Source organism: Neopsephotus bourkii, unplaced genomic scaffold (genome assembly GCF_033783945.1).
Source record: "Neopsephotus bourkii isolate Nb327-2 ecotype Australia unplaced genomic scaffold, CSIRO-AGI_Nbou_v1 NB_1760, whole genome shotgun sequence".
NCBI lineage: Eukaryota > Metazoa > Chordata > Aves > Psittaciformes > Psittacidae > Neopsephotus > Neopsephotus bourkii.
In genome coordinates, this window is record NW_026902234.1 from 4,078,112 (window position 1) to 4,095,663 (window position 17,552).

The following is a 17,552-nucleotide window of genomic DNA, read 5'->3' on the forward strand; positions in this document are numbered from 1 at the left end:
TGCTCTGCTGGATGACTCCCAAGAACCTTGGTGTCAAGCCATCCCATGACAGCACGCTTATGGGAGACCTGCCACCAGCTAGCCTCGCATCTGCCCTTTCAGTGAGCAGGGTTTGCTCTCTCTTAATCACTTCCCAGTATTTAAATACTTATGGTGCCAATAAGGTCTAGAGCATATTGAAAAGACACTTCCTCAGCAGCATGAGGGTCTGTCGCCATGGGCCTCAGACAAGGAAGGCTGTGTTCCACTAACTCCCCTAATATTCAAAACCTGGGCTGTCAGCCACGATTTCCACTCTCAGCACAGATGAAATCATTTGAGTTGACATTAAGGCAGCAAAAATATTTTGCTACCAGGTGAAACAGGAAGGGGAAGTAAGCATTTAGTGAGATTATCAAAGATTATTTTGAAGAAGATGGGTTAACAGTTCATTTCATCAGAACTTGTTATATAGAAGTCGTAATTAAGCACACAGCTAGACATTTTGCTTTAAGTCTGATGTATCTGACACTCACCGTTCTTGCTCTTTGGCTCATGTAACCAGGTTCATGTCCATAACTCCAGGTGTCTCCACTGTGATAAAATATATAAAAAAAACAAAACAAAACAAAACCCTGAAAACTTTTAAAAAGCTCACTAATTTATTCCATATTTAGTAAGAAAATGAGCTCAAACTGGATAGAGTGCACTAGGTTGGAGCATTGTTTGGGAAACAAACCCTGTTCTCCTTCCTGTCAATCAGCAGCTGTGTGGTTTTCTAATAAGTCTGAAAACTGACTTCTTCATTTTAATATGAAACTGAACCATTCATTACAAAGACAGCAAGGTATTAGCCATTCAACAGTGCAATGTCTTCCAATCTCTTGAACCAAAACTGTGGGGCTTTGTTTGTAGTTGCAGTTAATTTGGAATTATAATAATATTCATAAACATGCAAATAGTGAAAACATAATCACCTGTGTGCTTTGATTTCACAGTAATTACATTTTCTGCCCCCTATATCAGTTTAGATGACATTATGTTTCTGACTTTCTTCCATTTACTTTGCATGGTCAGAAATCACTTGGACCTGCAAAGGCTTGACCATTGACTTTTGGCTGAAAAGCCAGGGATGCAGGCACAATAGGCTGCTGTCTTGCTTTACCATCTCCTACTTTCCCCCCCTGCCTGTTTTGCTGAAGCTAATCCTACAGGAGGGAGAGGCAATGTTGCTAGTAAAAGGGATGAGCTGTGAGAGTTGGATTCCTCCAGTCAAGCCCCCATCTGCTGCGGACACCTGCTCACTGTCTGTGAAGGCATTTCAAATGCCAAGGTCCTTCTGGATTCAGCTATTTGAAGGGTGACAGGCAGGGGCTTTGTAGAAAATGTGCTTCCACTGGTGGCTGCCAGCACTCAGGCTATCTAATCAGATCCTGGCTGCTGGGTTTCGCTGCTGTGATGTGCTATAAACCAGGGTACTACCACATGTCCTGAGGGACAGAGGAGAAAATGTAACAGCTTATCTGCTTGGAACCTGAAAACGCCTCCTTTTGCTCCTCTGCTGCCCACAGGACTGACCCTTGGCACCTAAAAAATTACCTTTCCCTCTGCAACTGCTCTCTGCCTTGAAGGCGGTGCTGCAAGGAAGCAACCAAACTGGCTGCCCAAGACAGGGCATAACATTGATGTTGGGTATGTTTGGTAAAGCTATTGACTCTTTCTCCCAAACGTTTTTGTGCTGGTGTCTGGACAAAGGGAAGGATGTGTAAGTAGAGATGTTTCATAGTGCTTCTTTCCAAAGGGTCCTTCCTGCAGATTCCTAAAGCCTGTGAAAAAAAAATTAATGACTATTTTCCAGCTCCTGCTTTCCCTGAGAAGGCGGCCAGCTGTATCTTCTGCTGCTGCTACTATGGCAACACGTACCAGCATCACTCTCCTCTGATGGGCTGGCTCCCATGGCAGGCTGGCTCGCCTCTAGCCCCACCATGGGGATAGTGAACTGGGAGAAGGGGAGCTGCATGGGTGCTCCTGTGCCCCAGCAGCTAGCTGGGAGCTCGCTGATTATTAAGTGCAAATACCAACAGAAAGCTAACATCTATGTACACCCACTGTTAGAAAAGGGGGTTCAGACTCACCTGGTGCCTGCAGAGGTGCTTGGCTGCCAGGCAGAGCTGCTTGCTTTGCATGGAGACTGGTACCTGGGTAAAGAGAGGACACCCAAAAGAGGAGGTGGGTGGGAGAGCGGAAAATGTGTGACAGCAAAACCACAAGGAGTTTCACTGTATGTCTTGCAGAGTTTGGATGATGCTATGGGGTGGGAACTGGAGCTAAAATGGGAAATACAATGGTGGGGATGACAAAAAGACTAACAGAGGAGGCGAATTAAAGGGAAAATGAAAGGAGGGAGGGTGGTAAATGTACATGCTGTTGACTGTCAGATTACACTGAGATTAGAAAAACTAATTTGCTAGAATCATATCAGATTTTCTTTATTAAAAAATCATGGGTTTGCTTTAAGAGGAAGTCAGAAGCCCAAGCCTTGCCTATGACCAGAATCATTAAGTAACTCTTAAGAAACCAAAACCTGACATTTTTTTAACATGGCTGTACTCTGATCCAGAGCACGTACGATTTTAGGGAGAGGTTGTCCTCAAAGCTCCCATTCCCTCTCTCTTTAGAGGGCACCCTATTGTAGCACAAATCAGTAAACACCATATTCCCTTAAATCTCTGTAATACATCTGTAGACCTCACTGATCACAGCTGTGTTTATTTACACTACTTTCATAACATCATCATCAGAGCTGTGGTACAGCTATCTTCAACGAATCCAAGATTTCTAAATGAATAAACTCACAAGGGCTGTATAGGAGCACTGTCATCCTTAGCCAACACAACACATTCGAGGCCCTGCTGACTATCAGAAAGCAAATGCCTTCTTTGTAGTCAAAGGCAAACCATTATAATCTTACTGCCATTTCTATGACACCAACAAGCACAGCTCCCAACCTGCCAGATCCTACATGGGCTTAGTTCCTCCCTACCAGCACCATGTTGATTGCCAGCTATCTCAATATGGTCGAGAAATATTCCTCTCAGTAATTAGAGACCAGCATTTGCACTTCACTGAAATGATCTATTCAAAATTTTCTTCACTATAACTTGGAAATTTCCACACCAACACACTCTCAAAAATTGAGATGCTGGGAATCAAATACCCCGCTGCAATTACAGTTATCTCTGTGAGATCATTTATTCTTGCAGGTAGAAAAGTCTTCAAGTTTTCATTACTCTTCTTCTAAATTTCCATTTTCTAATTAAAAAAAAAAAATAACCTTTGCCATTGCTGGTTCAATTTCCTTCATTGGTTCCTGAAAAATTAATTCTGATTTCAGAAAGTACTGAAACCTACCGAGACAGTAAAGATGATTTCTGTGATGCGTTCCTATTCATTTGCAAAGAATATGCAAATCTCAATGCAGATGGAAACAAACTCCCTTACTTGGTTAAAGCTGCTTATTTTGTATGTGACCTTATTGTTTCTTTCATGGTTGTGCTACTCATGCTTCTCTGGCTTGTTTTGTGCTTGCTTACTCCTCTGTTTTTTCTCCACTGTTCTTTATCAGACACTAAGAAGTTATTGTGACTCCCAGCTGCCCAAGTGTTGCAAACCTGCAGATTGCCTTGGACAGGGAAGTGTATCTGCAGTTGGAGTGGAAGCTATTCTAATTTCAGCTGTCTAGCTTCACACAACAGCTTAGTGACTTTTTATAACTGTCTTAAATGAAGGAAGCATCAGACAAGATAATTTTGTAGTTCAGAGACTTTTCTAATGCAACTAGAAAAATTATGTTTGTCTGAATATGATATATATATACATATATATATATCTACATTTAACCAGAAAAGTTATCCTAAGAAACTTTATCAAGCTCACTAGATGCTGTATAAATGTTAGCCCTTACCCTGGAATACACCTCCTTTTCTGTGTTTTGACCAAATGAAATCTAGCTATTTAGGAGTAGGTGTCTGGGCAGTCACCTCTGGCAGCTGGTGGAGAAGGAGAGAGGTCTGCAGCCCGAGCAGTGGCTCCCCTACAGTTAACCATGGACCATAAGATGTTTCCCTGTCCATGAGAGAGCATGGCTCCATTCCACGAGGAATGCTAAGGACACGAGCTATGCTGGCTGACTCCATATGGCTGTGCTTCTGACACCCAGCAGTGGGTAAAGTCCTTGTTTCTCCACATGGCCTGGATTTAGCCAACATCACTTGTTTGGTTCCTCCTAATTCTGTAATTTTTCCTCATGTTTCTATGCTGGGAGGAAAAATAAAATTTGAAATTGTTCTCATCTCTTCTATGACCAGAACTAGCAGCTTTCCTGCTGTGCACAAGCGAGATTGCTGTTTCCAAGTGATGCTGCAGGAAAACACCTTTCTTTCTCTGAAGAGGAAAGATCAGCAGAGACACAGCAAGGATCTGCAATATTCTTAGAAGAGCGGCCAAGAACTTTCTTCATTACGGATGTCAAATCTTAGTCCTGTCCTGGTTCTACTGGGTGCATGGGCTGCAAGGGATATCACTTCAGTAAAGGTCTTATGGGAAACAAGCCTTGAGTTGCCTATGAATAATTTGTTTGGTCTCACAAGAACTGACTGCCACTTGATCATCTGCAGAACCTGATCCTCTGCCTGTCCTGTTCTTTACCATTGTCACTCTATGGGCTTCTGCAACATTAATCTGCTGTAAAACCCATGGAGAAAGGCAATAAACCTATTGGTATAATTTTTCCATCCTCTTGTAGAGCACCCATTCAATTAACTGACTATAATATATCACAGGCACTGAAATGAGTTCATCATCACTAGAATGTTTGGGTGCTTAGTAGGCTGACTTGTATCCCTCTAAAATTCATGTTATAGAAAAGTGCTATATCTCCATATTATAGAATGGAAAGCAAAGCACATAATTTATCCATATACATATTAATGTGCAAGTCTGTAAGAGAGTAAGGATATGAGCCCAGTCTCCAAAGTTCAAGGCATAGGCTGCACCTATTTTAATTCTCCTGTGCACTTCAGAGGAGTGTAAAGCTTTACAGAATGTCAGCATTTCCTGTCCATTTTTCTGTGGAGAAACACAAGCCTGTGGTTTCCTTATCTCAACCATGACCTTAACTATGAGAACTGCTCGTTACCTGCCCACAACTGGACCATGCTCACGTCTACACTTTAGTCCCCCAAAGCATCTTACATTCATCAGTTACTTTTAGACTTCTGATTTTTGCAATCAATTTATACCCCACCTCACAGATTTTCTCACTGTTGCTCCTTTACGAGAGGTGAGTTAGAGACCTTTATATACAGACAATATATAGACTGTCGTGTGACATTTTATGTTCAAACATTTTAAAAAGCAAACCTGTGATGATTTTTTTCAGACAGAAGACTACAATAACTCGCATAGAAGGAGGAGTCCTTCCTGATAGCTATTCCTTCATAATGATACCTGGGAGAAAAAAAAAAAGAACTGGCAACTATATGATTTTCAACAAGTCAGCAAATAATTTGTACTCCTCCTTTGAAAGCAAATGAGTTTTCTATTTAAACAGGAAAAGGCCAAGTAAAAAACCCCACATTTGTTTTTTAAATTGTGTTGAAAAATGATTTTGTCCAGCAGAAGGTAATTGCACAAACTCTGTACAAACTCTTTTTAATAGGATTTTCCCTGGAATTATAACTTTTTCTAAACAAAAAACTTAGGCCAATGAATAGGGTGCAGCAGGTTTGTACAAGAGAAGTAGTGAAGTCAGGAACCAGAGCCTCAGCTAACAGAGGTCCCTGTATCCCCATGGAAGTTGAAGGATTTAGTGCAGTTGTTCCGCAGCCATTCATGGTACCTTAGGGACTGGGTGGCCATCAGTGGTCATGGCACACTAAAACCCAAGGAACTCACCAGACCTTCTCTAAGCTTTATCCCAAACTCAGTAAGCAGCCTTATCACCACCCCTGCTACTGAAGTGCTGCTGCCAGCTGGCTCTTCCCAGGCTGGGTCACTGGGAAGGCAGGAGAGCAGCGCAGTGCTTTTTGGAACAGTAGCAGCCAGCAGAGGGTAACCTTCTGCTGATGGGAAGAGCCAGCATGGAGGCTGGGGGCTATCACGCACCCTCCCAAATCCTGCCAACTACAGGGAGAAGCCTGGGAGTGTCTGCGGTGAGGCACTCCCAAAATAAAGGATCTCGCTGGATCAAGCTGATAGCAAGTTCAGACTAGTGGAGAAAAGTCACAGATCAAGTAAGGGCATGTCATTCTCAAAGCCAGTGCTTGACAGCTATTCAAAATACTTGTAAAACTACTGTATCTCAATGCCCTGTGAGTATCCCTTTTTCGTCTCTGGATGTTCAGAGTGTGATTGTGAACTTGGACATTGAACCAACAAAAGACTATAGAACTCTCTGCGCTCTCGAAGAAGAGGGAAGAGAAAGGGCATGTAGGAGGAAGATCTGAGGTGGTCTGATTTAAACATTTTGAAACTGTTTACAACATGTCCTCTGACCACCAGCTCACACTGGGTCATTCCACAGATATGTGCGAGGATGAAAAGCACAACACAGACATTAATCATGGCTGCCACCCCCGTGCATCCCAGAGCCAGGCTTTCTCGACCCAGTGTCTCAAGAGCACTGAGTCAGGTTGTGATGTCTCGCAGATGCCTCACGCAAGCCATGCTGCAATAGCCAGTACAAATTGGAACACTAGTATTTTAAAAACCAGTCTGATTTGGAATCCATACCCCACCACGGCAGCCCCAAAGTGGTGGTTTTCGTCTAATTTAACTATTTTAATGTACATGGTGACATCAGGAATCACTCTGGGTCCTGCAATATATTACAGACTTGCAATCAGCAATTCAGCTGCTGTATTAGTGAAAATTCAGCTATTTTTAGGTTTTATTAGAACAGTTATGAATAACATTCTTAAACAAAGGATACAAAAGCAATACCTGACACTCCCTCTTGTGCCCAACCTTCTTGTCCGCAGCCCTGGGAAAACTAACCGAATAAGCTGAAAGAACCAAAGAGAAAATTAGAGGTGACTTGGTAAATTCATTCTAAACTGCAAAAACATATCTGCTACATGTTTTTTTCTCCTTAATCACTTCTTTTGCTTTCCATCATTTGCAGGCCGATACCCGTTCTTGCATACCTCTCAAATGGTAACTGTGGAACTGAACTCAATCAGGTTTTTGTGGATTGAAAGCTAAGTAATTTAAGGGATTACCTCCCTCAGGTAGGAATTTTTTTAGACTAGTCCCATTTACCTTGCACTAAAACACAGTCAGTGCACACACCAGGAGACCACCCGCAGTGAGATAGGATGTATCAGTTAAGGGAACTTGAAGGTGCCGTGATTCTCCAATACTTTGCAACCCTTACTCATTTGAGTAGGACTTACTCACACAAGGGACTCAGACACTTACTCACTCACTCTTGCAAGGAGTATTTGCAGGATGGGGCCTGACTTATCTATTTTTAAAGGACCTGAATCATCAAGCTGCAAAGCAACCTTTTGACCACCGTGGTGGTAAATGTGAACTGAGGTCAAGCAGCATCTGTCAAGGTTAGGTCCTACAAAGTAATAAGATACTGTTAGGGTAATAATCCACTTCACTATGATTATTCTGCATGAACTGTCCTGTGAAGACAAAGACTAACACAGTGCAGCTGGAGCTCACATTCCCAATATAGCAGGGACAGTGGATTGAGTAATCCATGCTAGCAAGGAGTGAGGATAGCTTCCACTCAGCAGCACAAAGCTTGTACTCTGTGCAAAATGCATTGTGCTGGTCCAAAGGCCTGCTAAAGGACACATTTCCCTAACTCACACTAACATGGACCTCCAGTTTTAACAGTGTTGGAGTGGTCCTGTCCTCTGCACATTTCTGCGTGCACTCTGCCCCAGCTACTCCCTTTCTCAAGCTGCTATTTTAGCATAATCCTGTTTTCCTGAAAGGGCAGCCTATGAAACCGGGGCTCCTGTGATATGAGACACACATTTCTTCCCACTGCCTCTTCTACAGAGACAGTGATGCATTTGGACAGAGGGATAGTTAGGATGAGATTACTTGCATCTTAAATCCCCATGCTTTGATTCACATGGTACTTGACTGCAAAAGTCCTTACAGTCCACACGCATGTAATGCAGTCATGTTTCTACAGCTGGATGAATTATTAATAGCTCAGACCATTAGCCAGGCTGTGGTAACTGATTACATGTGTATATTTAAACCAGGGTTGCTGCAGTTCCAGCCCTCCTCAGCCTCTTGCTGCACAGTCCCACCTCCTGCTGTGGAAGGACAAACCATTCCAAGCCACTGGGGAGCTACCCCCCAGCTTGCTTGCTTGGAATGTGTTAACTTACCGCAATGCACTGGGTCAGTTAAACCTGTGAGCAAACAGTTGCAAGCACCAACCTATATCAGCTATGGCTCATCAACTAAGCTCTCCTGCGTGACCAGACTCATGCTTCATCCATGCCTGTCACAACTTTGAAGTAAAATGCATTAACTTAAACCGCAAGAGGGCTTAGTTTATAGGTGGTAACTCAATCATGCTGGAGCACCTGAAAGTGTACAGACAGGATGGGATTAATCTTACCTACATGGCTACGAGGTAGAGATATCTAAGCTAGTCACTGCAGGCTTCATAGTCAATGGAGAAAAACAGGCAGTTTGAGGCGCATTTAGACTCACAGAATCATTTACATTGCAAAAGACCTTTAAGATCATCGAGTCCATCATCTGAGCTGCCTGAGCTGCCTGATTTAGGGTGAGAGGGATCTTATGTAACTACTTATTTCTCTCCACTGGCTACCAAGAGATTTTAAGGTAACTAGCTTCATGGCAGATATCTACAATGAGCCAGGCAAATTCTACTCATAGGCTTGGCTTGTGGGTGATGATCCATTAAGCTACAGTATTCAATCACACTAGATCATTCATTCAAATCTTAATTTTAAGTAAGAGTGATTAAACTTACCTTAAGTTAAAAATTAGATTCAACTGAACTGAGAGAAATGATTCCTAAAATGAGGTTATCCACAAAAATGAAATCAATTTCAGGTTCAAGTTTTACTTAAATTATTTTGGGTTTGTATTAAAACAATCCTTAGAACTATTATTTATATGCTATTGAGCACTAATAGTGGTAAAAATAGGAAATTCTGAACAAAAAGACTTGAGCAACAAACAATCACAAGGCATTCTGTCTTCCTTAATTTGTTAAATAAAGTTGAATAGCTATGAGTGCTCATTGCAATTGGGATTTCTAAGTAGTAACTGCCCTGTAGGTTGTATCAACCTCCATGTATTAGAAGGGTGGAACTGTTTAAAGGAGATTGGGTTTTACATCTGCATTTGCTTTGCTTAGATGATTCTATAACAACTTTTTTAGGGTGTGTTTGAGCAAAACCTCTCCCAAGTACACTTAAAATGGAAAGTATGAAGTTATGTAACAACTAAAGGGGTCTTTTAAGGACAGGAGATTCAGTTCCTAAGCATGAATTTATTACCTTTGCACTGTTTACCCTGGTAAAGCTTGCTAAAATATATTGGCAAAAGAAAGTTTTGCTAGTGTAACATACACCAGTCCCTTGAAGAAAACAAGCTCCATCATAGGTAATGCTCTTTAGTATAACTGCATCTACATGAGGGCTTACCAGAAATACATTAGAAAAGACACAAACGTAATACTTAATTCTTCTGTGTTACTTAATATGTTTCGATATCTAGTGTGTATATTTAATCATCAGATTTCATGTTTAGGTATCTCTGCTTCTTATCTTATCTATCTTATCTACTCTGTACCTTTCCAAAGGTGGCTGAATTTACTGGACACTTGAAATACGGACTGCAGCTTTCCATATACAATTCATATAGTAGCCAACGGGGTATGGTGCTTCCTTCACACGAATAGAAGTTATCAGCTATCCTTTAAAATAAAAACAGCAATTGGTTTATGTCAGAAGAAAGAATTGTTAGCTTGTGATTTTAGTAGCTCATATTAAAATCACATATTAAAGTATATATTAAATTAATCACATATTAATATGTATTCATATATAATTATAAGGGGCATTTTTTTTACTTATAAATTTCTACTTTTCTTGTTTCCAAAGTGTAAGAGAGATCATGTGATGCTCTGCTAAGGAAGTAACTATCTCTCATATTATTTAATAAAAAATCCCAATTTAGCAAATATCATTATAACATTAACACCAAAACAGAAAGTATTGGCATCTGTCATATGATAACTGTTGTTATATCAAAGGATGTAACTCTGATTTTCTAATCAGAAAGGTCTCTACTATACCATAGCTAATAATATTAGCATTTTTCCATCTAAAATGTGCAATATGGTGTTTTGGGATTGAGAGTGCACAAACCATGCAGGACCAAATTCTGTTCTCATACAGCCTGACTGCTTTTAGCACAAGTTTAATAAGAGAGCAGAAATTTAATTTTAGTTACTATGTAACAGAACTGCCAGGACTGAAACTGGTTTAGGTGCTTAAATACTCTTCCTATGGCCAAATCCCTTACTCACGCTACTTACTGGAATGGCCATAGTCAAGTAAATGCAACTACTTATGTGAATAAGGTGAGGAAGATGTAAACTTAATGACTTATTAGCCTGAGTTAATACCTTTACCAGGAAAAAAAAAAACAACACCTTTAATTATGAGATAATGCCAATGGTTTTGATGTCAGAAGATAATAGCCTTCTGCAGTACAAATACCTGAGCAAAGCTGGAGCAAAGACGCAGAGAGATTAATTTCCAAAGCTTGACATGCTGATTGTCTGACAGTGTTTTCTTATTCTGACTCTGCTTCCGTTATACCAAATGATTTATGCCTATTTAATTAAATTATCAGCTGAATTCTAGTGCAGCACAGTGCCAGTTACTCACTGTGTCTTTACTGATAATCAAATCAGTTGGGAAAGCAGACTTTTCATAATCACCAGGTGAGATAAGCCAGCTCGATTTTAAATCAGCATCCTCTCTTTTATTAGTAGCCTGATTTCAGGTGACCCAGTGTTTATCTCTCTGTATTAGCTGTATTGGCAGCAGATAGTGGATAAGGTCTCCAGCAAACTGGCTTGCTAGAACAGACTGAAAAAGAAGGCCGTCACTGTGCAGCCTGATGATGTCTAGCTCACCTTTTATTCACTCCTCCTTCCCCTTCTCCAGGGAGGAAGGCTGACTGCCTCCCCCCACCAAAAGGGCGCAGATGTTTCACTTTTACCTCCTTGGAGCCCATCTTCTCACCCACCAGCCCAAGAAGCTGGTGCTGCCCAGTGCTGGGGCTGATCTGAGCTGGGCTGGGCTCCTGTCAGCTCCTCACCACCACCAGCCATCAGCAAAGGATTCACAGGTAGGCATGAGCAAGAACCTGCACTAAGGAGAGGGGATCTGCTGCCCTAATGGGACATTTCCCATCATGGGGCTGGAGTGTGAATTAAATTTATTCTAGATAACAGTCCTGACTAAGCTCTGCCTCTTAGCAGGCAGAAATGCTTCTTTCTTCTGCAGCAACCATCTCAAAACCCTCCGTAATTGAGCAGCCCCAGAGGAGATTAAATCTAAGTCCAAATTCATCCTTAATATAATACCACAAGAGTCATTGGAAGTGCAGAAGAAATTAATTCGTGCTTCAGTAGCTGCTTTCTGCCAATAATTTAACCTCAGCACTTAACTATTTAGTGACAAAATATTTGGGAATTTCATTTTATTGATATATTGCCTATTGAACTGACATCTTTTTTCAAATAATACATTCTTAGTGCTGACAAATGATACATCAGGAGAAAAATCCACACAGAAAAAAAGCACAGTGCTCATCTTCTTGCCTGTTAGCCCTGAGGATCTCAAAACCCGAGTGTTTATGGCATGCATCAAAACAAGCCTGTTAGTAAAGACAACAGAATCAAAATGAGAGAGTAGTAAGGGAGGAAGATGGAGGTTAAGAAAAGCACATGGGGAAAGACCTCCATTTATCTGCTACCTTTAGACTTCTCCATTTATCTACTACCTTCTATCCACACTCTCTGTGAGGTTTGTTATCTGGTCAGTTCTAGGACCTCACATGGACTCCAGATTTTGGGAGTTAGAACCCTTGGCAGCCAGACTTGCAAATCTGCTGTTAAAACCATCCCTGAACCAAAATCTGGTCTGCTACTGTTAGTGCCCCAACCCTAAAATGAAACTGAGTATTTAGGATTTTTCAAACCATGAAAAGGTGATTCAGAAACTTGTTGTGATTAAAAAAGAAGGAAAAAAAAAGAAAAAGTCAGTTCGTCTTTGCAAGGATTGATATGATTCAATTTTATGCAGTGTCTCAAACTTATTGGATGGCCTTAGCTGAGTCTCTTCCTTTAGCCCTTTCAAAATGGGAGTAGTGGTACCTATATCACAGCAAAAGCACAAACTAACTCCCACTTACCCAGATATTACTGAGAGGGGGAATAAAAAGATAGAGCTCTTGCTGTCAAGTTAAAAGTCCGCATGTATGTTTTGTTACTGTTTCACACAAAGCTTCGACACTGTTTACTAGCTGGACTCACCCCTGCTTGGGGAAAGAAGGAAAGGAACCCTGGTTTCCCTTCGGCTGTCACGTGTCAGATGACACACATCTCAAAGCTCAAGAAAATGATGGTGATAATCTTACTCCACCCCAGCAAGTAACTTGCTGAGGAGTTCAACCATTACCTTCACCTCAAGGAAACATAACCTTGGAGGACATCAAACACAGCATCACTGCAAGCTGTCATACCTCTGGCTGTGCAGCATCACAGCGACCTGTGGTGCACTGTCAAAGCACACTGACCAGCAGTGGTCCAGCCAGTGGTCCAGCCATGGGTGGTCCCACCAGTGGTCCAGCAGGGGCAGCCATTGCCAGCTGCACTGCAGCATCACATCAGGTGGATGGTAGCTCAGAGGCCAAATGCCCATCAGTGGGTAGGCCGAGACAAAAATCTCATTTCCCCCATGTAAACCTCCATGGTGATAGGGGTTAGAAGTGGGACTCCTTCCTTTCCTGTAGCAAGCCCACTGGGCAGGTCCTGCAAGCCCTCAGGCACAGGGGGGATAGACATCAGCCTCTCCCTCAGCTCCCAGTGCTCTCCTTCCTGTCCCATCCATGGTTCCCCAGCAGTTCCACCAGCCCCATCCCCAGTGGGGGAAGGCAGCCACACGTACCAGCGGGTGATGGAGAGATGCAGGAGGGAAGTGGGGCTGCCCTGGGACATCCTGGTGGTGGCTGGGCAGGGCCAGGCAGGGCAGAGCCGTTGGGTACTGGCCAGCCGTTGGGGCAGCAGGTGGCCCATTCCCCACCCAGCTTCCACCCACTGCCCCGCCTGCCTGGGGCCCAGGCCCAGGGTGCTCTGCATCTAGACATGAGTTGTATAGGAACTGCAGGTGGGAAATGAATTAATACGTAAACCAGGAGGTGCAGAGGCACTGGGAAGAGGCCTAAACGTGTGTGAGTGCTGTCTTAATAGGCCTTGCACGCCTTCAAAACATTGTTTTCAGAGTTTTCTACCAGAATGCTGTGAACTCCCATAATTGTTTAATTTCTCTTTGATATAGGCAGATGAAAGGGCTGTCTGCTCCGCTGAAACCCTGTAAGCACTTTTCCATTGCAAGTACCCATTGTGCAAAATGAGCTTTATGGCCATGTGACTGGTGGAAATAAATTATGTATGGCTGGAGCGTCTAAAAGCTTCCTAGTGGATGGCATTGGGTTACATCAGAGCTCAGCTTCGCAGAAACTCCCGTGGCTTCCTCATGGTAATTAGCTGCTGGAAGCCCAGCTATGACACAGGCTGGCTTCCTTGCCCTCTTATGACAGCATGACCAAGGTGTCAATAGACTGCAACATTAAAGGGGGCTTGAAAAGAACTAAGAAAGGGATATTGGTGGTGGGAGGATGCTGGTTTTGCAGTCCCTCCATGTAGCTTGTTTCTGAGGAGCAGTGAGCACAGATGTCATGTATAATACATGTTGCTTTTAATCTGTAAAGCCTCGTGCTGAGTTGAGAAGCCCATGGGAAGGTTCTGTTCACTCACAGGCCCCTGAACCAAAGCCTTGAAAATATTGTCTGCCCAAAACACAGGTTAGTACGCACACTAACCAGTACAGTCTGTCATCAGTAACTGTGCTTAACCTACTGTGGAACCTTCCCTCAGTTTTTGGACTGGATTTTCTATGTCCACAGCATACTGACCTTCTGTGTGAGACACTCAGCTTACGCTGCAACTACTCCTGCAAATATTAGAGAGTGAAAGCTTTCTCAGGTTACTTGATACTAGCTGTTGTAAGAACCAGCAGCAGTGATACTGCAGCAATCATGAGACTTGGGTGTTTTTGCCAGGGTTGTTGCAGCCTGTCGATTTTCCTAGTGTCTCACCACTGCATCTGGAGAGAGGCTTTTTACAAGGGCATGTAGCGACAGGACAAGGGGGAATGGCTTTAAACTGACAAAGGGGAGGTTTAGATCAGGTACAAGGAAGAAGTTCTTCACTGTGAGGGTGGTGAGGGGCTGGCACAGGTTGCCCAGAGAAGTTTACATCTACAACTTACCTAAAACTTAAACATGATAAATGGACTACTTCTCTACTGATGGACTGAAGCAAGGGGGGGTGTGCAGATCAAAAAGTCCCTAGATAACTCCTAGGACTCAGAAAAGTTTTTATGTGAAGAAGCAAATGCTGCTCAAAGAAACTGTCCAATTATCGTCCATGGGTTGAAGCAGGTCACAGAATTTCTCTTGCCCAGTTTCCAGATCAGAATAACAAGACAGGTGGACCTGTGTGCTGTTCAACTCTCGACACCACTGTTGTTTGATTAGGGTTTTTCAGAAAATGTCTCTTTATCCTTTCAAATACATCTAACACTTTTAAGGGATGGGAGGGAAGGGGGGCTCTGATTTTAAATACCAGGCTGCTAGTAGAATCTGACTGAAAACCTGACAACTGCTTCTTCAAATTAATCCAGTCAGATAGGACTGGGTGGGTGTATACTAGGACAAGCTGTAGTAAAGTCTTTATCCTTGCATAAACTGAAAGTTAAAAAGCTCTTTATTGCTGTCATAGATCTCCTCCTGGCGTAAAATGAAAGAGTATTTAATGAACATGAACTTGGCTGAACAACATTTTGACCTAAAGTTAGGAGTATAGTTGTACTGACTAAAAGGTGTGCTAAAGAACCGCCTTTCCTCTGACTTTCACCCGTAACTAGGACAGATTTAAATCAAAGTTGAGGTAACAGACATCTCAAAAGTGTTGCAATTAGGGTGTTTTGCACAAAATTGACTCTTCAGGTTACTGAGTCCAGCTATCCCACGTTGCTCTTCCACCATGTTCAAGAGAGGATTTGGATACCTTGTGAGGTAAACAGAGCACGTAAGAGCTCTTGCTGGTGACTGAGGTCTTGTAAAGCAGCAGTAAAGTGCTAACATCTCTCAAATACTTAAAATACTTAAAATAAATGCTTTATAAGATTTTTAAGCACTTAAGCTAAAGTATGTATAAATGTATAAAGCATTAATGAAAGCAAGGGAATCCACTGCTGCTTCCACCACTGCCAGCAGCAATGAAAGTATGTGACTTTAATAAATCGTATGCTCCTTTAGAGTTGTTAAAAAGGCCTCTTATGATACTTCTTTCATTTATTCTCATGTAGAAAGAAATGGGTAAAAGAGGTCAAAAAGTAAAAAGAAAACCCAAATCCCTCCTTGCCACCTACCAAACCAAGGCCCTGGAGCAACGTACTATCAAATCTCCAATATGCAAAAAGAATTTGGTCAGTGCTGGAGTAAGAGTCCCAATGGACAAAGGTAAATATCCTGCTTTTAGAAATCAATTAGTACATTTTGTTGGGTCCTGGGAGGGGTTTGGGGTGGTTTTATTTGCTTGCTTTTTGTTTATGTCTACTAGCTGACCTACCAGGGATGAAATGACATCTGTGCAAAGATTTACTTATTTTTCCTTCCTTTGAGATCTGAATAATGCCACTGAATAGGCATTACCTTGAGCTGATCAGTTTACTGTGAACAGAGATCCTCAGAGTCATAGCTATCTTTCAAACTTGAACTTAGAATAAATCCTTTGGCAGAATTCAGAAAATACAAAAGATTATATCTGGTTGTGTCCTGACATCTTGAGCAGCAGCTAAACCAAAACAGGGCTGCAACCACCTTCTCCTTGAATATAATGCTTTGACATTATAGAAAACTCTGTGTCCTTCACAAGCCACTCACTTTAACATAAATGCACATAAGGAAGAGGAAGGCTCCTCTCCTATGTGCCTATGGCAAGTGAACTCCATAGCTCATGAAAACCCAGTTCAGCAAAGCATGTCAGCATGTGTGTGACTGCTTCATTTCAGCAAAGCATTTAAGAATGTGCTTAACTTTAAATATGTACTTAGCTGAATTGTTTTGCTGAGTGGGGATTGATGACTGAATTAAGGCATTAAACATTAATGACAGAGCTGGGAAACGCAAAATAGTATGTAAATTGGGATGTGTTGGGACTAGAATGAACTGATTCAAACAATGCAATCATTGCATGATTAAGATCTCTTGAAAGATATGAAGCCATTAGAAAGTCTTAGGGTCTGGTGACTGAGATAGGGGGACGATCACTGACAATGGTTCCAGTACTTACACCTTCTCAAATCGCCTGGTTTTGGAGTATCTGATGGGTAGCCTGGTGGACATCTCTTCCGTACAATAACTGAAACACATAAGACTCAGTTAGTACAACATTAATCCTAGATTTTGCCCAGGGCACTGTTGGTTATTGATCTGCTTTTGACCAGGATGAGGAATAAGGTACCATGACAGCATTCCCAGGTGTCTCCGTGTTCTTTGTCTGCTTTTGGTCCTGCCTTGAGTGCTAGCAGGTTCTATCTGAGGAGCTCTGTCCCTCTTATCCTGAGGGTCTACAAGTGCAAATACTTCCCACAGGGCTCTGCCAGTGGACCTCTGTGCTCTCTGTATATGCAATGCCCCTAGAAGGATGACTGTGGAGCTGAGGACTGCGGTTTCCACCATGTGCTGATGACACCAGCTCTTTATATTTCTCCTTCTTTAGACCTGCTCAGGGCAGCCAAACAATTTATATGGTGACTCATGAAGTTGGAGATAGAGATAAAAGCCTATCTGTCCAGAAGTGGCTGAGGTAATGCTTGCAGGAGAAAGCAACTGCTTAATTTCTTCTTGGCAGAAGATGCTGTGTTTGCTCCTGAAAGTTTAAATAGCATTTTATTGTGCTTCGCCCATTCATTCCTGTTGTGCTTTTTGTTTTGTTTTGTGCATCATGGATGTATACTGGAGTTAGCTTTCTATTTAATAGGGCAATCTATTATTAACAGCTGTGTTATAAACTCTGAAATGGTGATGATGGTTTGTGTGTTACAGAATTTGAACAGAAACAAAACATTTTTTTCTTTACAATAAAAGCAGTGATGAGTCATACAGAAAAAGCTCTATCTATCTCAGAGGCTACTGGA

At 42.1% G+C, this 17,552-nt stretch overlaps 1 protein-coding gene across 1 annotated transcript; it reads right to left on the bottom strand.

The window, feature by feature from the left end:
* Positions 1-256: 256 nt before the first annotated feature.
* LOC133225464 (DNA-binding protein RFX8-like) lies at positions 257-13,331 on the bottom strand. Its single transcript, XM_061377866.1, has 7 exons — positions 13,236-13,331; positions 9,844-9,967; positions 6,982-7,043; positions 5,401-5,487; positions 2,115-2,177; positions 516-573; positions 257-349 (listed from the first exon to the last, which is right to left on the bottom strand). The coding sequence occupies exons 1-7, from the start codon at positions 13,283-13,285 to the stop codon at positions 257-259; spliced, it is 537 nt and encodes a 178-aa protein (XP_061233850.1). The 5' UTR covers positions 13,286-13,331.
* Positions 13,332-17,552: the final 4,221 nt, after the last annotated feature.

Bases quoted from the DNA above. Each gene is read 5' to 3' on its own strand.
- LOC133225464 (XM_061377866.1), bottom strand. From the start codon at position 13,285: ATGTCCCAGGGCAGCCCCACTTCCCTCCTGCATCTCTCCATCACCCGC. The intron at 7,044-9,843 runs GTACAGAGTAGA...TGGTTCTTTCAG, and splicing joins ATTCAGCCACCTTTGGAAAG to CTTATTCGGTTAGTTTTCCC. The intron at 350-515 runs GTGAGTGTCAGA...TTCACCTGGTAG, and splicing joins TGAGCCAAAGAGCAAGAACG to CAAAATATTTTTGCTGCCTT.